Below are 25,643 nucleotides of genomic sequence, written 5' to 3'. Positions count from 1 at the left end.
CTGCACGAGCCTGTTCTTGTGCCCGGGCTGCAGCATCGGGATGGCGTAGAGGAGCTCGTTCTCCGTTTCGCTCGCGGCATTGCTGGTCGAAAGCTGCCGGCTCCGCAGGAGTACATATGACGCGTGGCCTACCCATTTCGGAGCCGGAGAGACACTGCTGCGCGCGCGTTCGGCTGCGACGGAGAGAAACGGCGTCACTACAGGCGCAGCTAACCCAGCACCACCTAGATAGCCCTCCGATCCATGAAGTCAGGTTACCTGGCCCCAGTGGCATAGAATCTAATGGGGATGCTCCCGAGTAGGCAACAGTGGTTTGGACATCTCCGATTTCATCACGCAAGCCTTGTCAATGGAAATTTTGGGGCACGTAGCATGACGTCATGGATGGGAGTAAACAGGCCTTTTGCTATTTGGGGGCGTTGGCTAATCGCGCGCCTCTCCTTTTTCGACCATGCGCATGGGCTAGCCATATACAGCTTCGCTGTAATATACCACCAAAGGCGATGCGTACGACTGTGTTTGCTTTTATTTTTATGCAGCGTGCAACGTCATGAGATATTTACGTTTTCCGCCACAATGGTCGCAACATTAATTTCATGCAGTTTATATGTTTATGCACTACACCAGTCACAATCCATGCCCAAATAAAGAATACTTGATCAGGCGATTTAGGAATACGAGAACGTCGAGGCAGCCCGACGCTACATTTAAGGACTCTGTCACAGTGGCACATCGCCCCTGGATTGGCAAAGCATGGCCCAATGGCCAGTGCGGCGGGGTATTCCTCGTGACATCGCTGCGTAGGCGCCTCAAGTAAATTAAATGATGCGTTTAATATAATGTGATATTGCATGATAAAGTCGGTGCGCTTTTGACATTCTTGTGAGTAAACACTACACGTTGGGATTTTAAGCAGGAATTCTTTTATTGCTGCGCAGAACTGCGAGAGCCCAACTGTCTGTTAGCTTACAGGGGTCAAATTGCCGGGCATGGGCGCACACTCCGGCGACCGAGCGCCGACTGCACAGCGTGGCGGCGGCGCTGCCACAAACCGGGGCGTCACCCGAGTGGTCGAAATTAATCGGCAGTCCCCCGGCGTGCCTCTCAGTGAAATCATGATTTTCTGTATTTCTGTTTATCACATTCAATGCGAACGGAGGCTAGAGGAAAAGCCGTTCGTTAGCGGTTTCATGGGTTCACGGAACTGAACGAGCAGGTCGATTATACCGAGCAGTGCGTCGCTGTGCTACTCATTGGTCTCCTTGATCATGTGATCAGCGCCATCGGAACGACATCTCGTCTCCCTCGTTGGCTGTTCCTTGCCACCACCTGGATATTGTTTTTGCCACTACACTTATTTTATTGTTGCCCTCAGGTACCATGACGAATTTGCTTGAAATCACAGAGATTGCATCACCATTATTCGCGCACGAACAAACACTGGCGTAACAGTGTGCAAGCAACCTTCAGCGATAGCGCGCAGACCAGTCCCGTTTGGCTTTGTACGTGTCCAGGGTAAAATATTTACCCTGTTGAGAAGTTATGCCTGCCTCTTTCGTCCAATAACAGCGCGGAGCTGTTGTCGTAATTTGCCTCTATCAGGGACACGTTTCCCGAGAAAAATTGTTATCACTCATTAACCGATATGTACCCCTTGTTTGCATTGGAGGCGATGCCAGCAGACCCTGGTTTTCTAATGCCCTCAGAAAACTCTCAAATAAAAAGAAACGACTCTTCCGGGTAGCAAAACATTCCGCTAGCACTTTGCGTTGGGAAAGTATTTCTCTTGTCTTCGCGATTACACAAAACGTTTGCGATGCTCAAAAAGAAAATTTTATCATCTGGATTTACAGGACATTATTCGTTCCAATCCAAAAAAATTCTGGAAACTTTTAACTCCCGCCATTAAGTCATCACATAATATACCATTGGTTAATAGTAACGGTTCTGAAGTTCCACCAGACAAACGCAGTGATATGATGAATTCTTACTTTTCCTCAGTTTTTACTAATGAACCGACCTTAGATATCCTTCCCCTATCTAAGTTTCCGTTTTCACAGATTCCACCCGTTATCATCACTACACATGGTATCATAAAACTTACTGAAAGACTTAAAGTTTCAAGCGCCCCTGGACCGGATAATATATTGTTTAAGACACTTAAATGCACCAAGGACCATATCAAGCCAGTTTCTGCCCTCTACCGGCTCAATTCCAGCCGACTGGAAGCTGAGCAAGGTAGTACCGGTTATTAAAGGAGGTAACCGTTCTGATCCTTCTAACTACCGACCGATTTCACTAACGTGCATTGCTTTTAAACTACTGGAGCATATATTATATTCACAAGTTGCATCTCACCTTGATTCCAACAGCTTCTTTTTTCCCTAAGTATGGACAGCTGGGCTAGTTGGTTGTGATTAGCATTATGAAACATCGTTCCAGCGCACAAATGAACAAGGTCGTGTTGTCTTTCTCTTCTCGTCCGTGTTCATTTGTGGGCTGGAACGATGTTTCATAATTCTTTTTTTCCCAGCCAGCACGGCTTCAGACCCGGCTACTCATGCGAAACCCAACTTTTCCATTTCACAACCGATCTTCACCTAAATTTAGATTCCTCATTTCAGACGGACGTCATATATCTCGACTTCTCGAAAGCTTTCGATCGTGTACCCCATCAGCGCCTTTTAGCCAAACTTGTGTCTTGTGCCTTGATCCGCTGGTATTAACATGGATTCGTTGTTTTCTATCCGGTCGTTGTCAATTCACTGTTATAGATAATGATCATTCGCCCACAACTGAAGCTCTTTCTGGTGTCCCGCAGCGCTCGGCCCACTTTTGTTTTTAATCTTCATAAACGATCTTCCTTCCAGCATTTCATCGTGCATTCGTCTTTTCGAAGATGACTGCGTCTTGTACCGCCGCATAACCACATCCAATGATCAGTTATTGCTCCAGAATGACAGAATTGAAGACTGGTGTTCGACATGGCTAATGAAGCTGAATGTATCAAAGTGCAAATACATGCAGGTAACACGCAAGCGCACTAACCTCAGCTACGAATATTCGTTGTACTCGACCACCCTTTCTCAAGTTGAATCTTAATGTTATCTTGGAATTCACATCACTAGCAAACTCACCTGGTCCGAGCACGTCACGAAAATTGCAGCTGATGCATCGAAATCACTTGGGTTCACCAGACGGCACCTCAGCTTCTCCCCTCCCTCCATTCGCAGTCTAGCATACAAAACCTTTGTCCGAACCAAACTAGAATTTGGCTCCTCAATTTGGAATCCACATCAGGCTTACCTAATCGATAGCCTAGAAGCCATTCAAAACCGTGCAGCCCGATATATTTCATCCAACTACGACACTCACTCGAGTGTTACCAATATCAAATTGTCGCTTGACATCGAGCCTCTGACGCACAGACGAAAAATTGCCCGTTTGTCATTATTTCATAAGCTATACTTCTGTTTTCCTTCCCTTCGGGACTCTCTTCTGCTTCCACCTCTCCGAACATCACGCCGTCTTTTCAACTCCATGAGCATCCTACGTATGCGCGGCTCCTCTAACGCATTTAACAAGTCATTGCTGCCTCCTGCAATTGAAGAATGGAATTCATTACCGGACTATATTGTAATAGAACGCGATCCATATAAGTTCCGGCGGTTGCTGACATCCTATTTGAAAACATGATGTGAAAATTATTGCCTGCTTCTGTTTGCCTCTGTTTACATTACTGTAGCTATTTATATACTTGTTAATGCTTATTTAAAGGGTTTTTGTACTTTTTCTTCTGTATATATCCTTCTGATCAGTGATTGTGAATATGTTTAACAGTGACCTACGTTGTTGTGTTCAATGTTCCGACCCCCCCCTCATGTAATGCCCCTTCCAAGGGTCTTTAAGGACCAATAAATGATGATGATGAATCGAAACCATCCGTTCAGCAGCAGTACGACACGGATGCTAGCAACTATGCCGACAGGCGACTGTGTTTACCGGTGGCTTTGTCTACATAAGTGTCGCGGTATTTCCGCTTGAATTTCAATGCCGCTGAGCCAGTTATACAGCAAACCGGCCGTGACGATCCCATATTACACACCGGCGATCATAACGCGAGAGTGCGCGACACGCTGCCACAATCCGCGTTCCAGCGTCAGCTGCTGGTGAACGCTGCCCAGACTCACATTTCCGCTAGCGGAGGAAAACCGGTTCACCGACCTGCATCGTCGCTCTCGCTCGGTCCGGCTCGCACGGCGCCAGCGACAGGTGTGCCGACGCGACTGTGTTTACGCTGCCTTGGGGAAGCCAAGGTTGCCCAACGCGGGCTTCCGGTGATGAGCAGGCCGCCGCTTTCAGCCTTTTCACGGGCACGTGCCAGCAGTTTTGTACACTCGACACTGCCACTAGGGGGCCGCACACTGCGTGGATGGCACCTAAATGGATCAGCAGCGACAACCACGCGTCACGAGGCTACCTGCAAGACGGCTGCGAAGGCTGTCAGTGGGGCCAGAAATGCGTTTTTTTTTTTACAGTTCGCAGCAAGTGTTGCAGCCAGGAGAGGCTACGTTGCTATCCATCAAATCTTTCAGTCTGGACGACAGCAACAAGAGCAAAAAGTTTCTCCAGGCACAGCTCCTATACCACGTAACTAGAACCTAGCTTTAAGATTAGAATGGTACCTCTGGAGAAATGAGATCAACTGAGCGTTGTTCTTAGTCTTCTTGAGGTATGTTATTTTTTCAAGTGAGATTAGTTAGCTATTTCCATTTATTTAAGCAAAATTTAGAATATTTCTTTTAGAGCGCAAGTCGTATCAAAAAGAGAAAAAGTATAACGCGTGCTGAGGAACACGGAGTAAAGTTTCTTCCAAGAATGCGTACTCTCTGAATTGCAGTGCTTTCGATCGCGTTTCGAAAGAGCGAAAGCAAGCAAGCGATTGCCAACAGCGCGCTGAAGGTCGAGATCCACGGAATGATCGGCACAGCTGGATGGAAACCCACTCGTCGCAGGAATTTAAACAGCGCAAGCGTGCAGTGACGTCATTTTGAAGTGACAAGTTTTCCACTTTGGTCAGCATACAGCGTCGCTTGCTAAAAGCGCATTGAAGAAATACACGTAACACAAATATTGCTCATTTATTTGCAACTGCACTAACCACGGGCCTTAATTTGGTATCGTTGTGTAGCGAAGAAAGAAAGAGCCAACTAAGTGTTGACGTTAAAGAAGACAAAGCCGACGTACACGATGGTTCATGTAATTCCATGATTAAATGTTGGTTATATCTGCATTCTGTCTCTTCTTATATCTTCTTCGCGTATATTATTCACTGATTTCGTGCCTTATTCGAACCGCATTCGACGCGCGTTTTTCGTCGACGTCGTATTCTGTAGCGCCGATACTTGGTTGAGCCATGATCTTTTTTTTTTAGTTTTGGCAAGATGCCAGGTGAACCGATTCCACAAATTCTGGTGTCTGCGGTGCAATGTGTAATTTTCGTCAAGGTCTGCGCTAATCAAGGCAGTGTCGTTCATGTTTGCCCATTTCTGCAACAAATTCTCACGTCTCGCTGAGGTCCCCACATTTCGATGCCTTCTGCGATTCGCCACGACGCCTTGGAGGCGCATCGGGGTGTTTTTCTGGAAGTTGTTACGAAATACCCCGATAGTGTAATGTTCGCCGAAAATTCGTCAGGTGAGCATGATACATTGTCAAACAAACCGGCACTCGCCCAAGGTTCAAAAGGAAATCAAACATACTGACCGACATTTCGAGACGGCTACGCGTCCCTTGATCTTAGCGCAAGAAGGGGCGATTATTTATGTGTTAGGTGGCAGAGAGCATACCTCGGGGAGGTTACCCCGTGTCCGGTTAATCGCGTTTTTAGTCGCTTCCATACGTCAAAATTCTAAGAGTAGCCTTGAAGATGGACGCTCCTCTGTCGCGATAATCGGCAACCTCGGCGGCTCGTCTTCATAGGAAGTACAAGGGGACATTGCACTAGCGGGTAAAAAAGGGACACGAACAGGAACACGAAAAAGACACACTGAACGCTAGACATCAACTGGCTTTATACGTAGGTGGACACAAATACATAGTCAAAAAGACGCGTGCTACATGATCAATCTCTGAAGCGCATGCGCAATGGCACCCTATTGTGCAAGGATTGTATTTCCTTTGGCGTCAAAGATAAGTTTGGTTTGCTGACCCAGGCCTGTTTTTTCCCGAATAATAAGGAAGGTCTCGAGTATTTCACGCTCTTTCTGAACTGTGCTAGAAGTAATCACTTTAGTCTTTTCAAGGAGCGGCACGCAATCATTCTCACAGCGCTTGCAATGTGCGGCCAAGTGCCCAGATCCGGATGGTGCTTCGATAAGCAGCGTGTGCTCCTATAGACGAACGTTGATGCACCGGCCAAATTGGCCGGTGTAGTAACTTCCGCATGACAGCGAAATTCTGTAAACCCCGCTTGTCCTGCACTCCACATAAGGCAGTTCATTCTTAACTGGGCAGGGTGTTTTTCTGCGAGTGGCGCCGCTGAAAGCTTTGCAATGTTTCCCGAGTTTATCCAGTGCCGTGAGCACAACTCGGACATTGCCTCTCTCCGCCGCCTTTTTAAGGCGGTGTGTCAGCTGGTGAATACAGGGCAGTGCCACGCACCTAGCCCGCTCATGAGCTTGTCGCTCAGTCGTCAACGCCTGATCACCAGCTTTAACCACTTTTGTCAGGCCTTCAGCCACGGACGCAACAAGTTCCGTAGGGAGCCCTGCCTTTTTCAGGGGAACTGCCTGTATTTACAGGCAGGCTATTTACACAGGCACAGGCTATTTACACTGGTGCCAGACAGCCAGGCCGACACTCGCCCGCGCCAAGGCACAGACCAACTTCATCATCGTTCTCGCGACGGCTCGTCTCTTGAGTATCTCCCGATAATATCGTAATAATGTGTACACTTTCATGAACCTTGTGCGAGAAAGACTTGTCCAGGGCAGCACGTAAGCATGTCTTGGCAATCCCGGTCTATACTAATTTGGAGTGGGCCGTATCAGTGGGCCGAAATAAAGAGGAACAGATTCTTGCGCTCATCCCTACGTTTGGCTTTTCTCCTGACATACTGATGGCGACACAAACATGGTATCAATGTGAATAAGAAGTTCTTAAGTTGCCCGGCTACGCAACATTTTTTATGAATCGGTCATGTCGAAGAGGAGGTGGCGTTATGTTAATGGCAAAAAGCACAATCCGTTGCAACATTCTTGCATCCTTTTCCCTTGTTACGTTAGATTATGAAGTACTTACTGTTCAGTGCAATGACAATGTTTTCTGCGTCCTCTATAGACCACCAGGATTGAACACGCAGAACTTTTTCTCTTTTATGGAAAAATGCTTGTGCTGGGTGACTGATAGCGGTTACAAGTTAATTCTGGAAGGCAACCTAAACATTGATTTTTTAAATGCTTCGACTCCTCGAGAAGAACTTAGCAAGACCGTCGAATCAAATGGTTTTGAAAATGTAATAAATAGTCCGACTCGTGCTTCAACAGATACGTCGACATTGATTGACGACTTCCTAAGCAACATCCACCATTCTAACATTTAACTGGTGTTGTGAGTGCTCATATAAGTGATCATCTTCCAATATTTCTTTTCATGACCCATTGTTCATCTTCAACACGCAAACACCGTTTCCCAGAAATGGTTCGTGATGTCAATATGCAACGCCTGAAGTCTTTTCGCGACGCAATATCGCTAATAGATTGGTCAGAACTGAATGGGTACCGGTGATCCAGAAACTGCTTACGAATACTTTTGCGCTAGGTTTAAGGATACCTATGATAAATGCTTCAAATAGAAAGTAGTTAAACCGGCACGTAAAGGCGAAAAACCATGGAGAAATAAAAACTACATCCGTGAAATTCGTGCCAAAAACCGCCTCTACAAAACATTTGTTGACACCAGGACTGAAAAAGGTTTGCATGAATTTAAGGTACAAAGGAAGAAAGCAAATAGTCTTTTGCGTAGAGAGAATAGACAGTATTTGGATAATTTGATCAATAATGACGTAATAAAGAAATCTGATGTTGTCTGGAAGCGTATTAATGGTTTTCTTGGGCGAGAAGATAGGAACACGAATATAACAGAAATCACATTAAATGATAAAGCTTTATCAAATGAGACGCTCGCCAATATATTTAATAACTATTTGACAACCTTAGGAGAAGTATGGGAGAGGCCTTTGCCCTGCAGTGGGCGTAACCAGGCTGATGATGATAATGATGATGATGATGATGATGAAGATGATGATGATGACAACCTTAGTAAATAATACTCATGATCCTAATTCTTTGAATTATCTTGGCTGCAGGATAAACAATCTGCATATTTAGTGCCTACTACGCAAAATGAGGTATTTGCTACTTTTATGTGTATCAAAAACAGATGTTGTGACGTCGACGGATTCGAGATCATGCCAATTAAGCATGTCCTGGACTTGATTCTACGTGCATTAGTACACATATTCAACTTGATATTTTCCAGGGGCTCGTTCCCGAAAAGACTTCAGGTAGCGAAGGTAGTAGTTTTGTACAAAGGTGGTGATAAAAACGAGTTAACAAACTACCGACCAATATCGTTCTTGCCCCTTTTTTTATAAAGGTATAGAAAAACTAGTAGATGCCCGCATGACATCGTTTCTAATGAAACTCGACTTTATCACTAGTATACAATATGGCTTTGTGAAAGGGCAGTCGACAGAAACTGCCTTACTTACTCAAAAGGAAATTATATTGCAGTCGTTTCAACAGCAATTATGTGCTCTGGTTATCTTTGTTGATTATTTGAAGGCGTTCGATTCTATAAATCATGCTACACTACTGAACAAACTAGAACATTATGGCTTTCGTGGCATATTTCTTGAATTAATAGAGTCGTATCTTCAACACCGTACGCAACAAGTAATCATAGAACGATATGTGTTAAATTTAAAGCCAGCTGACGCGGGAGCGCCAAAAGGAAGTATCCTGAGACACCTGCTTCTTTATATTTATATTAATGACCTAGTTAATGACTCAGCATAGTGAATTGTCAGATATTGAGGTTTCAAATATTCTCGATTCTCATTTTATTGATGCTGGTGCGTCCTCACAAAATGATACACCGGTCTCTTGCACGGAATATATATTAACTCGATGTTGTTCTACGGTGTTCTTGGCGCCTATTGACACCCCCCCCCCCCCAGCACGAGACACAGACCATAATCTTATCGTTGAAAGACAGTTGTGCTTCAGGTGAAGATGACATAAAAGTGAAGCCGTTGAAAGCCGTCAGTGAAATTGTAAGCATGCTTCTTGCACGTATCTGCAACTTAATTCTTTCTAACGGTGTGTTTCCAGATAAGATGAAGCTAGCCCGGGTGACTGTCATTCATAAAAGTGGCCCAGTTAACGACATGAATACAGGCCAATATCCGTTCTTTCTGTCTTCGCGAAAATTGCTGAGCATGTAATTAATAGAAGACTTTGTGAGTTTCTAAACACGTATGAAATAATAGCTCAGGAACAATATGGTTTCTGTAAGACCAAATCTTCAGAAACCGCTTTACTTGAAATAAAATCCTTGACAACATGTTGACTCTAGGAAGGCCTTCGATTGCCCGCAGCATGATTGTCCTTTTGAACAAGCTACCTCTTTATGGAATTCATGGTGTCGCATTAACCTTAATAAAAAGCTATCTCACCTCTAGAACACAGTACACAACAATAAATGGAGTTAGTTCCGAAATTCAGCACATTAAGTACGGCGTGTCGCAAGTATCCGTCTTGGGGCCTATTTTATTTTTACTCTACATTAATGATATTGTCAATATTCAAGGCTGTTCCAATATTATATTATACGCGGATGATACTAACGTGTTCTTCTGTGCGCGATAGGTAACTTAGAACGTACTGATACCACTAAACCATACTATAACAAATATAAAATATTAACAGCATCAAAACTTCACACTTACAAATTATTCCTCGAAATTTCACGGCAATTCTGGGAAGACAAATGTTCCTTCCAAAGCAAATACCCTGGCAGAATGACAAGCTATAACCTCACAAAAACTCTGATAGAAAAACCACGTTGCAGAAGAAAATACGGAGATCAAAAACTAACAGTTTAACTTCCTAACCTTCTAAACGACTACCCCTTGGTATTGGACCTGCTAAATTCTGGAATTTCAAAGCAAAGCTTTAAGAAAACGGTAAAACAATTGTTACTATTTGAAGACTAATAGAAATGTTCAACTACAGGTATATAAAATTTCGTACATGTGTCTTTGTTGTTGTTGTTCTTAGAAAACTGTGTAAACTTTAACCTTTCAATTGCAGGTATAGAAAATTTCGTACATGTTCTTTTTTTCTTGTTGTGCTTCAAGTGATTAGAAAACTGTGAACTTTAACCTTTTTTATTTCTTCTTACGCGAATTGTGTACTCAAGTGTTGGAAAATGTGTACTCTTTTAATTTCATGTGTGACCTCCTTAAAGCCTGCCACTGCCATTTTGCTACCAATGTACGGGTGGCACGGCCTAGTCAGGCAAATGTTTGCCTTTAGCCGTGTCCCCTAAGACAATCTGTTCATCGTCTTAAATAAATCAATAAAGAAAGAAAGAAAGAAAGGAAGTTAGTATCGATAATATTGTGAAATTTATTATGTACGCGGACGGCACAGCTATTCTGGCTACCGCAACGAATTCCATAGATGCTATCGGTATCGCAAATGAGGCAGCAACAAAACTGTCCTCGTGGTCCACCGGGCAAGGGCTAACTACACCTACCAAATGTTGCGCTTTACATTACCGTCTTGTCTAAGCAGAATCTACACTGTATAACTTTCATTATTGTGCTTTTTCTTGTTTTTTCTTTGTTTCTGCAAACGGGAAGAAATTGTGTTTTTGGTAACAGTGTATTTGCCGAATTCTGCATTGCAGTATGTATTGTGTGACACATTTGTGAATTTCATATATGTATAATGCGCATTAGTAATTAGCGTTAATTCTTTTTTCTCTCGGTTTCAATTGTACACGGTCGTCCACCGTTAGTCAGAATGCCGCTCCGTGCTGCCGGCGCTCCGCGGGGCGCCTCTGTCGGGCGCCGGAGAAACTATTGCGCAGGTGCAGTGAGAGCCGCAGCCGGGGCTTCGCGCGTCGTCTGCTACAGTGCGCCCTGTACTGCGTTGAAGTGGGCTTCCAATTGGCACTGCCTCCGCAGAACGCCGATCAGAGAAACGTTTCTGAATAAACAAAAGACTGCTGAGAAGCCTATCAGCTGCTTTTATCCCGTTGCAGCAACCGTAGCAATGTTTCCTGCGTGCCTGGTGAAGTTGAAACACACAAATAAGCATACCGGGGAGAAAATGCGCGCCGCGTAATATTCGAAGCTTTATACTACTGCTGCAGCACTACGATCCGCCAATATGTTTAATTTTTGGCGTCTTGCTGAGTAGCTGGTAATAAGTGTTAGCAGACGACTGCTGTTGTCTGCTGCAATCTCGGCGCAACGAAAATTAATCGGAGCGGAATAGTAATAGTGGCGGTGGAGCTACATTTCCAGTCTCCTATTTTACCTTCCCACAGATAGAGGTAGACAGCCAGGTAGACTCATCAGCGTATGAAAACACTCCCTAAGGTTTACCAGGACCTCAGTCTTCAGCTTTGCATGGCTTTAAGTAGTTGCTGAGAGGATATTTATTAAGGCAATAGCGTTTAATTGTTCCTACTAGCGTCCGTCCGTTACATTTTAGGTCACGTGACCTTAATATCACGTGACATGACGGTGCAGCGGGTCGTGGTGTCGCATGATCCCTCTGCCACGCTTGCGCCAGCTGCTCTTCTCATCTATCACGAAATGAATTCAAGCGCGGCAAATTCAACTCAGTGGAATGAGTCGCAAACGGCTTTCGCCTTCCCGCAGTTAATAAACACCTATGTGCCTCCAACGAATTTTACAGTTCACAGGTGGCCGCAGGAAAATATGCCGTACTATGTTCCCACTCAGTTCAAAGTATGTGGCTGGCGCATTGAAGCAGGACATCTTGAATTGGGTATGTGGAGAATGTGGACAATACTGAGGGCCTAGTAAACCTTAGGGATTGTTTTCAAACGCTGATGAGTCTACCTGGCCGTCTACCTCTATCTGTGGGAAGGTAAAATAGGAGACTGAAAATGTAGCTCCACCTCCACTATTACTATTCCGCTCCGATTAATTTTCGTTGCGCCGAGATTTCAGCAGACAACAGCAGTCGCCTGCTAACACTTATTACCAGCTACTCAGCAAGACGCCAAAAATTAAATATATTGGAGGATCGTAGTGCTGCAGCAGCAGTATAAAGCTTCGAATATTACGCGGCGCGCATTTTCTCCCCGGTATGCTTATTTGTGTGTTTCAACTTCAACAGGCACGCAGGAAACTTTGCTACCGTTGCTGCAACGGGATAAAAGCAGCTGATAGACTTCTCAGCAGTCTTTTGTTTATTCAGAAACGTTTCTCCGATCGGCGTTCTGCGGAGGCAGTGCAAATTTGAAGCCCACTTCAACGCAGTACAGGGCGCACTGTAGCAGACGACGCGCGAAGCCCCGCCTGCGGCTCTCACTGCACCTGCGCAATAGTTTCTCCGGCGCCCGACAGAGGCGCCCCGCGGAGCGCCGGCAGCACGGAGCGGCATTCTAAGAGTGGACGACCGTGTACGTGGGTGTTATATGTACTATATTGACACGTGTACTTGTCTTCATCGGGCGACTCGTTTCACCGTCTAACAAATGTTATCGCACAGCGCATGACGCGCTTGCATGTGTCGGAAGTTTCTGGAATGTTATCGATGGTTCCATCTACTGTCTGTGACCGAACCTTGTGTAATCTGATTGCATGTGTGCGCGACGCGAATAATGTAGAACGGTCCCAGCGATTACTCTGGAACGGTCGACGACTGATGCATAAAAGCCGACGCGCTTGACCCGTTGATCAGATTTTCGAAGATCGCCGACTGTCTTCCCCGCTGTCGCCCTTCTTTGAGTGCAGCCTGCTTCAAAGGCTGCTTTTCGACGTCATCGAGGATTCGACAAACACCAGTAGCAAAGAATCGCATAATCACCGAGGAGTGTGCTCGACCATTCCGCCAGAGCCCTTACCGAGTTTCGCCGCGAGAACGTGAAGCTATAAGAGCACAAGTCGACGAAATGCTGCGCGACGACATCATCCACCCTTCCAAAACCCCGTGGGCATCCCTTGTTGTATTGGTGAAGAAAAATGAGGGAACCTTACGTTCCTGCGTCGATTATCGTCGACTGAACAAGATCACAAAGAAGGATGTATACCCCCTACCACGGATAGACGACGCATTAGATCGGCTCTGCAACGCAAAATACTTCTCGTCGATGGATCTCAAGTCTGGCTACTGCCAAATAGAAGTCGACGAGAGAGATCGCAAAAAGACCGCCTTCATCACGCCAGACAGCCTCTACGAGTTCAAGGTCAAGCCATTCGGACGGTGCTCGGCGCCTGCAACGTTCCAGCGCGTCATGGACACGGTGTTAGCAGGATTGAAGTGGCAGAGCTGTCTTGTTTACTTGGATGACGTCGTCGTCTTCGCCGGTAATTTCGACTATCACGTTAGGCGACTTGCGACAGTACTATAGGCCATCAAGTCATCAGGGCTCACTCTGAAGCCAGAAAAGTGCCGCTTCGCTTACGATGAGCTTCTGTTCCTAGGCCACGTCATTAGCAAGTCTGGAGTCCGCTCCGGCCCGCAGAAAACAGCTGCCATCGCAAAGTTCCCGCAGCCCATCGACAAGAAGGCAGCGCGTAGATTCCTTGGCATGTGTGCCTACTACAGGCGCTTTGCCAAGGACTTTTCACGCATCGCTAAGCCGCTGGCACAGCTAACTAAATGTGACGTCGAGTTCAAGTGGGAAACTCCGCAGGCCGACGCATTTCAAGAACTCAACAACGCATGCAGTCGCCGCCCGTACTTGCCCACTTCGACGAGGACGCCGATACCGAAATCCACACTGACGACAGTAGCCTAGGCCTCGGTGCAGTCCTAGTCCAGAGAAAAGATGGACATGAACACGTGATAGCTTACGCTAGCCGGTCGTTGTCAAAAGCGGAAGGCAATAATTCTACAACCGAAAAGGAATGCCTCGCCATCGTTTGGGCTACAGCGAAATTTCGCCCGTACCTATATGGCAGGCCATTCAAAGTCGTCAGCGACCATCGCGCTTTGTGTTGGCTAGCGGATTTAAAGGATCCTTCAGGACGGCTGGCGCGATGGAGCCTAAGACTGCAAGAATATAATATCACTGTAACTTATAAGTCCGGACGAAAGCACTCTGATGCCGCAAGATGCCGAAGATGACGACGCCTTCCTTGGCATTTTAAGTGCGGAAAACTTCGCTGAAGAGCAGCGAGCAGACCCGGAGTTGAAAAACCTCGTCGAGTATTTGGAAGGGCACACCGACGTTGTGTCTAGGGCGTTTAAGCGAGGATTGTCTTCGTTCTCGCTTCAAAACAACCTACTCGTAAAGAACTTCTCACCAGTGCGCGCCAACTATCTTCTAGTTGTCCCGTGAGGACTGCGTCCAGAAGTATTACACGCCCTACATTACGATCCGGCCGCTGGACACCTCGCATTTTCCCATGCACTGTCGAGGATACAAGGTATTATTGGCCGCGCCTGACCGCCGACGTCGCCTGTTATGTCAGAACATGCCGAGACTGTCAGCGACGCAAGACACCACCGACAAGGCCAGCCGGATTACTAAAGCCAATCGAGCCTCCTTGCCGACCATTCCAGCAGATCGGGATGGACTTGTTGGGACCCTTTCCGACGTCAGCAATCGAAAATAAGTGGATCATCGTGGCGACGGGCTACCTCACCCGCTTCGCTGAAACTAAAGCACTGCCGAAAGGTAGCGCAGCCGAAGTGGCGAAATTCTTTGTCGAATACAAAACATCCTGCTGCGACATGGCGCCCCAGAAGTCCTCATCACCGACAGAGGAACGGCCTTTACAGCGGAGCTCACGCAAGCCATTCTGCAGTACAGTCAGACAAGGCACATGTAGGAGGACAACGGCCTACCACCCACAGATGAACAGTCTTACGCAGCGCCTGAATAAGACCTTCGCCGACATGCTAGCAATGTACGTCGACGTCGAACACAAGACCTGGGATGCCGTCCTGCCGTACGTAACATTCGTTTACAACACGGCGGTGCAAGAAGCAACACAGATCACCCTGTTTAGGCTGGTTTACGGCAGGAACCCGACGACGACGCTCGACGCCATGCTGCCCCACGTCACCGACGAAGAGAATGTTGACGTCGCTAGCTATATCCAGCGCGCCGAAGAAGCCCGACAGCTCGCCCGCCTACGGATCAAGAACCAACAGAGGACCGACAGCCGACACTACAACCTCCGACAACGCTTCGTCGAGTACCAGCCCGGCGACCGTGTTTGGGTTTGGACACGGATACGCCGACGAGGACTGAGTGAGAAACTATTGCGACGCTATTTCGGACCCTACAAGGCCATCCGACGTATTGGCTCACTCGACTATGAGGTCGTCCCAAACGTCATTTCGCATTCACAGCGGCGCTGCGCACGATCTGAAGTCGTCCACATGGTGCGTCTTACGCTATTTTACGGACGCTGACGAACTTCCTTCTTTGTTCTCTTTGCTACGAGTGCTTTTCTTTATTACTTTCGTTTGTTTGCAGCATCGGGTCGATGCTTCTTTAAGAGGGGGGGGGGGGTATTAACACGTGTACTTGTCTTCATCGGGTGACCCGTTTCACCGCCTAACAAATGTTTAGCAGGGAAGAAATTTGGGCGTGTTGGTGGGATACGTTCAGACTGGGATGCATAGCGCAAAAGTGACACAGGGACAAGCAGAACACAGGACGAGCGCTAACTTTCAAACGATTTATTGCAGCTGGTGAGTACATATATACTCACTGGGACATCACTGCAATAGAACACACTGAAGGGAAGGAGGAAAAGACAGTCATGTGACTATTATGCCCAAAAACAAATGTTATCGCACAGCGCAGGACGCGCTTGCATGTGTCGGAAGTTTCTGGAATGTTATCGATGGTTCCATCTACTGTCTGTGACCGAACCTTGTGTAATCTGATTGCGTGTGTGCGCGACGCGAATAAGGTAGAACTTTGCTGAAGGCGCGCCGGTCCCAGCAATTAGTCTAGAACATTCAACGACTTACGTATAAAAGCCGACGCGCTTGACCCGTTGATCACATTTTCGACGATCGCCGACTGTGTTCGCCGCTGTCGCCGTTCTTTGAGTGCAGCCTGCTTTTGAGGGCAAAAGTTCGCCCAATAAAACAGGCTGCACTCAAAGAACGGCGACCGCGACGAACACAGTCGGCGATCGTCGATAATCTGATCAACGGGTCAAGCGCGTCGGCTTTTATACATCAGTCGTCGAATGTTCCAGAGTAATCGCTGGGACCGGCGTGCCTTCAGCGAAATTCTACATTGCTACACACATGCAATGAGATTTCACAAGAATCAAAACTTCTTTCTGGGCAAGTTGGTACATACTTGACATAAAAATTGTAACAGCGCAAACACATGCAACCACAAAGTACCAAGTACAGCGCTTGTGTCTCGTCCTTGGTACTTTGCGGTTGCATGTGTTTGCGCTGTTACAATTTTTATGTCAAGATTACATAAGGTTCGGTGACACAGTGGATGGAACCATCGATAACATTCCTGAAACTGTCGACACATGCAAAAGCGTCCTGCGCTGTGCGATAACATTTGTTAGGCGGTGAAACAGGTCGTCCGATGAAGACAAGTACACGTATCAATATATACATTCTGTTTCACTCGAATCCATTTTACACACACGCACACGCACACGCACACGCACACACACACACACATTATGTCTGTCACTCATGTTATTGGGACTTGGGTGATTCTAGCTGAATATGTAACACCTCACCTTATGCTCTGTCACTGCCTGTTAAAAAGGGCTGCGGATCTCGTCAAGCCATAGAAAGGCTTCTTGTTCGCGGTCCTCAACATTTTCGTGTTGAAATAAAGTGAATTGAATTGAAAATTCAGTATCCTTTATTTTCTTTTTTTCGACCTTGGCTGGTATATATAACAAACGCGCGAGTCCCTGAAGAGAAACCGAACATCCAAGAACTATAGACTACCCTCGTTGCTAAGCTCATGGGTGAAGGTCAGACGTTGAGCGCATGACTCTAAACAGCTAACGTCCTTTGGACTACCACCTCGTTCCCAACCTCTGGACCAATGTGCGCGACAACCAGAAAGTCATTAACGTACCTGCCTGTACATGCAGGCCGGCACGCCTGTACATGTACAGGCGAACTGCTTGTACATGTACAGGCAGTTCCCCTGACAAAGGCAGGGTTCCCTAGGGAATTTGTGGCGTCCCTGGCTGAAGGTCTAACAAAAGTGGTTAAAGCTGGTGAGCAGGCGTTCACGATTGAGCGACAAGCTCATGAGCGGGCTAGGTGCGCGGCACTGCCCTGTATTCACCAGCTGACACACCGCCTTAAAAAGGCGGCGGACAGAGGCAATGTCCGAGTTGTGCTCACGGCACTGGATAAACTCGGGAAACTTTGCAAAGCTGTCAGTGGCGCCACTCGCAAAAAAAAAACCTGCCCAATTAAGAATGAACTGCCTTATGTGGAGTGCAGGACAAACGGGGTTTACAGAATTTCGCTGTCATGCGGAAGTTGCTACACCGGCCAGTTTGGCCGGCGTATCAACGTTCGTCTATAGGAGCACACGCTGCTTGTCGAGGCACCATCCGGATCTGGGCACTTGGCCGCACATTGCAAGCGCTGTGAGAATGAATGCATGCCGCTCATTGATGAGACTCGAGTGATTACTTCTAGCACACATCAGGAAGAGCGTGAAATACTCGAGGCCTTCCTTGTTTATCGGGAGAAACAGGCCTGCGTCAGCAAACCAAACTTATCTTTGACGGCAAAAGAAATAAAATTCTTGCACAATAGGTTGCCATTGCGTATGCGCTTCAGGGATTGATCATGTAGCACGCGTCTTTTTGCCTATATATTTGTGTCCAAATAAGAATAAAGCCAGCCGATGTCTAGCGTTCGGTGTGCTTTTCCGTGTTACTGTCCGTGTCCTTTTTTACGCGATAGTGCAATGTCCCCTTATACGGATAACCACCAACTAGCCCAGCTTTCTGCCTTAAGTCCATAGGTAGCACAAGCATAGGAGCCAAGCCCCAACCATCCACGTGCGACAGGCTCGGGCGCCACCAGCAAAAGGTCTACACCCTTTGCAAAACAAACAGGCCAACTACGATTAGGGAGCGATTGCGAAATGAGGCCGTAATAGCCCACTATACCTTTACGTGAAGCATGTAGGCTTTCTATGCGTGAATAAACGCAAGTTGGTGCATTTGGTCACGTGATTTCTGTCACCTATTGGTCATTCACTGCACGCACAAGGCTTTTCGCGTATTCCACGGCTGTTGTGTCTCCAAAGCGGCCAACACGATTTTTTGTTCTCCAGAACCCGTGAAAAAAAGCACGTAAGAATTAACGCCACGGAAATGACATTATTAGGTTCTGATGAGGAGGCTTGACAACTTTTCCAATAATATTTATGACTTGAAACAGACATAGAAAATTTTGCATAAAAATGTCCCGAACGCGCTAAATGACTACACGGCAAGAAATTGAGAAACACAAGACTACTACGAACAGTACGCCGTTTGTCTCATTCGAAAAAAGTGTACGAATCTATTTTTAAGGTCTGGTGTTAGTTACTCAGGGTACATTACACGCATACCGGTATAGGCGTCAATGAACGAGCACCAAGACGTTGGCATTCATGTATTTATCGCACGCGTTTGTACATGGCGTTGCATATCGCGCTACATTTCATGCACATTGTTGCATCCATAGTTGCAACTATTATTAAACGTGCTCTGGGATCTTTTCAATGCGAACGTTGAGTCGAATAACTTGAGATTACCAAGCAGACGACGCGTGGTCGCATTTCTCATGCTTCGAGACACAACGAGCGCTCCTTGGAAACCACGGCCAGGCATCTCGCCTCAACACGAATCTCATTCTGAACGACGCCGAGTACGTTTTGGAATCGAAATTATCGAAAACAAAGGCGCGTTTCCCACTTCAGAGAAACAAACGCATGTGATTCACATCCCGTGGTGCGTCTCAGAAGCCACCGCAGATGGCCGGTTGGCAATGTGGCGCGCGCATCTCCATCGGTGATATTTCACCACTTCTCGGCGTGGGACGCTTTCTATTCTGGACAGCGATTATGGCTCTCTCATTGGCTGTCGTGACTCGATTTTTTTTTAAGTTAGAGCCAATCAACTAGACGACACGTGATGCAAAGCATTCCTCCAGGGAATCTTTTCTCTGGTCCTCATCGTGAGCGATGTTGCGCGTAAAGGGGTAATGAACGGTGGCGCGCACTTTGCAAACACATATTCCGTGATGCTGCCTTGTTGATTGGCTCAAGAAATAGCCCCTGGGTACTGCGCGGGCACGGACATTTGTCGTTGCGCAGAGCTGCCATGGTGCAATAATTTGGGAGCGCGCAGAATATGCTAATTAGTGGCCATGTGTAATGGCGGCCGAGCGGACTGTGTATCGCCGCATTTCGGGGCGTGAATTTTTCATGCTGATGATTCATGCTCATAGCGTCTGCATAGCTATCGGGAGATGCTGGCATACGTGGTATATAGGAATCATTTGTTTTTCTTTGTTTTTTTTTCACAAAACATTTCCTTGGAATACTACTAGCCTATCGCCTGAAGCTTGTTACTTCACACAGTTTTGATTACTGCCTTTGTATTGTAATTAGCATAAATTACATTTCACATCATTACAAGTGATGACAATGGCGGTGTTCTAAGTTATTATAGAAATGCACGCTAACCTGCCCAAGTATATTGCGGAAGCTACGGCTTTGTACTGCGGAGCCCGCGGCTTCGATCGCGGCCACATTTTACGAGGAGCGAAATGCGAAAAACGCCCGTGTACTCATGTTCAGGTGCACGTTAAGCAACCTCAGATGGTCAAAATCAATCTGGAGTCACATCGTGCCTTCAGCAGGCAGAATGCCACAACGTAAATACACACCTCGCCAGTGTCTTTCAGGCGACTACACAGCGCAGTAGACGAGCGGCGCATAATTTCGCCACAACGTATGCGAGGTATGCTCGCTATCTTGCGGTCGCACTGCGTTCCATTTCTCAAAGCATCGCGTTCGGCCTCGTGCAGCAGACCCCAGTTGCAGCACACAACGCTGGACCGAAAGACGACGAACAAATGTTGCGCTTTGAGCTTTCCGCAGAAGGTTCGCTGCTTGACATCAAGATTGCGTCTGCTTTCAACAGCGAATCTTGAGCTTACGTTGGTCGACGACATGCCCCGAGGAAACTGCCCCGTGTCTGGGTCATTGGCCTCCGTCGGCTTAGTGGGCGCGACGATTGTGATAAGACGGCCGAGCCGCTGTCACAAACAGTCGCGAGGCTCGTCGCCGGCAGGAATTTCGTGGCCTTATCAAGACCAATGTGCTTCTTCCAAAGCAATGCAACCATGAAACGCGTTTCTTCCTACTCCCGCACTGCGGCAAACCGGAAGAAAAAAAGAGTTGCGCAAAACAATATGGCGCCGGAAACCAGTGAAATTGATGTTTTTTCTCATGTTCTCTTTGGCCTATAGGATTGAAACAGGTGCGATAAACATAACAAATAACAAGTTAGTTGATTGATCATCACAGCAATATCGATTGCGATAGTAAATAAGTAGACAGCTATATAGGAAGCAAGGATAGTAGTGTTATCGGCCGTATAGACTTATAAACATTCGCGTACTAACAAAATTAAAAAGCATGCTGTCACGCGCGCACAAGAAAACATGAGCACAGTTCGCTTAGTGACCCCAGAAATTCAAAACGCTCGAGTGAGGAAGCGCGGCAGCCACAGCGAGCGAATTGACCTTGGTGCTGCCTGCCGCTTCAACGCCAACCAAGCGGCGGAAACAGAGCACCCACGAGGCTAGTACCTTTGGGGGCAGCGAGATTCTGCGCTCACTGAGATCGCCTTCAAGACAGGGGCGCCGCCAGGCTTGTAAACCCCTCTCCCCAATTTTTTATTCCGCTTGACGGAAGGTGGCCAGCTGCCTCCCTGCTTTCATGCCGCGTGAGATTGAGCCACCATCGTCGGCTCACCCTCACACGCGTTTACTCGCACATACAGCCTACAGCATACCCTTCAATGCCAGGGGAGGCAAGAAGCAGGCTGGAGATAAGTCAGTGCGGGAACATGGCATAGGCTCTAGGAATAGCCGAAAGAGTTATTAGTGGAGTTTGCAGAACAGAATAATATGCAGATATTGAATACGTTCTTCCGCAAGCGCGATAGCCGAAAGTGGACGTGGAGGAGCACAAATGGCGAGACTATAAATTAAATAGATCTCATACTCTGCGCTAACAACATACAAGATGTGGACGTGCTCGGCAAGGTGCGCTGCAGGGACCATAGGATGGTAAGAACTTTTATTAGCCGAGACTTGAGGAGGAAACGGAAGAAACTGGTACATAAGAACCCGATCATTGAGTTAGCGGTAAGATGGAAAATAGAGGAATTCCGGAACAAGCTACAGAACAAGTATTCGGCCTTAACTCAGGAAGAGGACCTTAGTGTTGAAGATATGAGCGACAATACTATGGGCATCATTAAGGAGTGTGCAATAGAAGTCGGTGGTAACTCCGTTAGACACGATGCCAGTAAGCTATCACAGGAGACAAAAGATCTGATAAAGAAACGCCAATGTATGAAAGCCTCTAACCCTGCACCTAGAATAGAACTGGCAGAACTTTCCAAGTTAATCAACAAGCGTAAGAAATGTGGCATAAGGAAGTATAATATGGATAGAATTGAACATGCTCTCAGGAACGGAGGAAGCCTAAAAGAAGTGAAGAAACACTAGGGATAGGCAAGAATCAGATGTATGCGTTAAGAGACAAATCCGACAATATCATTACTAATATGGATGAGATAGTTCATGTGGCTGAGGAGTTCTATAGAGATTTAAACAGTAACAGTGGCACCCACGACGATAATGGTAGAGTGAATAAATAGTCTAGAGGAATTCGAAATCCCACGAGTAACGTCGGAAGAAGTAAAGAAAGCCTTGGGAGCTATGCAAAGGGGGAAGGCAGCTGGGGAGGATCAGGTGACAGCAGATTTGTTGAAGGATGGTGGGCAGATTATTCTAGAAAAACTGGCCACCCTGTATACGCAATGCCTCATGACCTTGAGCGTACCCGAATCTTGGAAGAACGCTAACATAATCATAATACATAAGAAAGGGGACGCCAAAGACTTGAAAAATTATAGACCGATCAGCTTACTGTGCTTTGCCGACAAAGTATTTACTTAGGTAGTCGCAAATAGAATCAGGGACATCTGAGGCTTCTGTCAACCAAAGGACCAGGCAGGATTCCGTAATAGCTACTCAACAATAGGCCATATTCACACTATCAATCAGGTGATAGAGAAATGTGCAGAATATAACCAACCCTTATATATACCTTTCATTGATTACGACAAAGCGTTTGAGTCAGTCGAAGCCTCAGCAGTCATGGAGGCATTACAGGATCAGGGTGTAGATGAGCCGTATGTAAAACTACTGAAACATATCTATAGCGGCTCCACAGCCACCGTAGTCCTCCATAAAGAAAGCAACAAAATCACAATAAAGAAAGGCGTCAGGCAGGGAGATACGATATTTTCAATGCTATTCACAGCGTGTTTACAGGAGGTATTCAGACACCTGGATTGGGAAGAATTGGGGATAATAGTTAATGGAGAATACCTTAGTAAGTTGCGATTCGCTGATGATATTGCCTTGCTTATTCACTCAGGGGACCAATTGCAATGCATGCTCACTGACCTGGAGAGGCAAAGCAGAAGGGTAGGTCTAAAAATTAATCTGCAGAAAACTGAAATAATGTTTAACAGCCTCGGAAGAGAACAGCGGTTTACGATAGGTAGCGAGGCTCTGGAAATGGTAAGGGAATACATCTACTTAGGGCAGGTAGTCACCGCGGATCCCGATAATGAGACTGAAATAATCAGAAGAATAAGAATGGGCTGGGGTGCGTTTGGCAGGCATGCTCAGGTCATGAACAGCGGGTTGCCATTATCCCTCAAGAGAAAAGTGTATAACAGGTGTGACTTGCCAGTACTCACGTACGGGGCAGAAACCTGGAGGCTTACGAAAAGGGTTCTGCTTAAATTGAGGACAACGCAACGAGCTATGGAAAGAAGGATGATAGGTGTAACGTTAAGGGATAAGAAAAGAGCAGATTGGGTGAGGGAACAAACGCCAGTTAACGACATCTTAGTTGAAATCAAGAAAAATAAATGGGCATGGGCAGGACATGTAATTAGGAGGGAAGATAACCGATGGTGATTAAGGGTTACGGACTGGATTCCAAGGGAAGGGAAGCGTAGTAGGGGGCGGCAGAATGTTAGGTGGGCGGATGAAATTAAGAAGTTTGCAAGGGCGACATGGCCACAATTAGTACATGACCAGGGTAGTTGGACAAGTATGGGAGAGGCCTTTGACCTGCAGTGGGCGTAACCAGGCTGATGATGATGACAGCCTACGGCGCGCCGCCAGGATGTTATCGTCGTTGGACTTTGTACGGCTCATACCGGTGACGCCGACGGCAGAAATGTGACTGAATGTCCATATAATTGCTATCGCAATAATATTACGGCACAGCTCATCTCACGATGACTGTCGATATTCATGCGAATAATATTCCAGCAGTGTAGAGATAGACTATATTCCAGAATTCAGGTTTATGTTTAGTGCGAATTGTGCCAGTTTCGTTGTTACAGCTATATGCCACATACACCAATAGGATCCCACTTTGCTACGGCACTCGCTTTTTTCCCATGATTATGGTGGCATGACAACGACAGTGTGACGCCGACGCTGTGACGATGGAACGACGACGAAGGAATGATATCGATATAATGACAGAGGCTGTAAACGATGGCGGCACGACGACAATCAGGTGCCCATTCTCAAATTATGAAACGTTGTAGCGACAACAGTGTGACGACGACGACATGAGGGACGACGAAGTATAACGGCAACCAGATGACAAGGCTGAAATGACGACAACGCACGACCATAACGACGACGGCAGGATGATGGCATGAAAACAGCGACATAATCACGACTGAATGACGACAGCATGATTAAAATAGAATGACGAGCAAGGAATGACGTCGATGGATCAACGAATGTGATATGACGAGGAATTGATGACGACAATGGGATAACATTACCGAAGTAATAGACAGTTTTAGTTACACGTACGTAGAGGCTTCACGTAGGCAAACGTGAAAAGCCCACGTACCTTACGTGCACGCCATCTGAAACGCTTTTAGCTACACGCACGCGACGCACGCCAAGAGGGACCCCGTAGCTCCATCTATCGGGAAATGTGAACACGGCTGTAGCCAATTCAATCCTGTCGCCGTGTTTCGATGCGAGCCGTCTGCGCGCGCGCGGCCCGCTATCGCTTGTTCGTGATCTTGCAGAACTCCCGCGCGAAGCTGTCTACGTGCGCAAGAAACGCACGCAAAGAATTGAATCTCACGTACGTTCGTGAGACGCGCGCGCGCCCGCTACGTTCTACGCATGCGCACTGCTCACACGTAGAAGCTCTACGTACGCAAAGCCTCTACGTACGTGTAACTAAAACTGTCTAATGACTATGGTTTAACAACTGCCTGAAACACAATGGCATGAGGACAACGATATGACGTCGACTGTGTGGCGATCATGGCTAACGACGATGACATGATGACAACCGGATGGCGAAGTTACAATGACAACTATGTAACGACAATCATGGCATTACGACGACGGTATAACGAATTCATGACGACTACTGTATGGCGACGACACAATAACGACGTGGCGTGACAACAGCAAAGGGATAATGAGGTGAGGACGATTTTATGGCGACAATGGCTAATGACGACTGTATCACGAAGCCATGTCGTCCTGTATCACGTCGTCCTGTACATGTCGTCCTGTATCACGAAGCCTGTGCGATGGCGTGAGCACGGCATGACGAGAGTTGGATGACGAAGCTAGAGTGATCACTATGGAATGACCACAACAGCATCACGACGGTGATGTGGCACTGAATGCAAGACGACTGCATGACGACGATGACGTGAAGACGGAATGACGAGAGTAGGATGAGAATGCTGTTAAACCGACGATGTAACGACCGTCACAGCGACGCCACGGCCACGAGCAAAAACTTAGTGCCCGAAACTTGGAAAACCTAGGCCACTGAGTCAGCGCAGATGATTTGAGGATGACAGCATGACGATAGCAAGATCATGAAGCTTGTATGACGACCATTGCGTCACCATGATGGCAGCACGACGACGGTGTGAAAAGAAACGCACGACGAGTGTATAACGACGAAAGCGTGATGACGACTGCATGACGAGAATCTAATGACAAACTGGAATCATGGCGATGCAATGACCACGA

General features: G+C 46.9%; 1 protein-coding gene across 22 annotated transcripts in view; it reads right to left on the bottom strand.

Moving 5' to 3' along the window:
* The window catches only part of LOC142566355 (peptide transporter family 1-like), a 732,761-nt gene that overhangs the window by 438,253 nt on the left and 268,865 nt on the right, over positions 1-25,643 (bottom strand). Inside the window, exon 1 of one of the 22 annotated variants that reach the window (XM_075677297.1) lies at positions 4,225-4,291. The exons of 19 other annotated variants lie outside the window; for them this stretch is intronic. Coding sequence is in view for 1 of the 3 variants with exons in the window: in XM_075677281.1 (XP_075533396.1) it covers positions 4,225-4,230 (6 nt within the window). In the remaining 2 variants the exon portion in view is untranslated. Of the gene's footprint in view, positions 1-4,190; positions 4,292-25,643 lie in introns of those variants that run through there. 2 more of the 22 variants (XM_075677281.1, XM_075677286.1) reach the window with 2 other exon arrangements.

Source organism: Dermacentor variabilis, unplaced genomic scaffold (genome assembly GCF_050947875.1).
Source record: "Dermacentor variabilis isolate Ectoservices unplaced genomic scaffold, ASM5094787v1 scaffold_12, whole genome shotgun sequence".
Classification (NCBI taxonomy): domain Eukaryota; kingdom Metazoa; phylum Arthropoda; class Arachnida; order Ixodida; family Ixodidae; genus Dermacentor; species Dermacentor variabilis.
The sequence above is the reverse complement of the archived record's forward strand: the minus strand, read 5'-3'. Positions and strand labels throughout refer to the sequence as shown.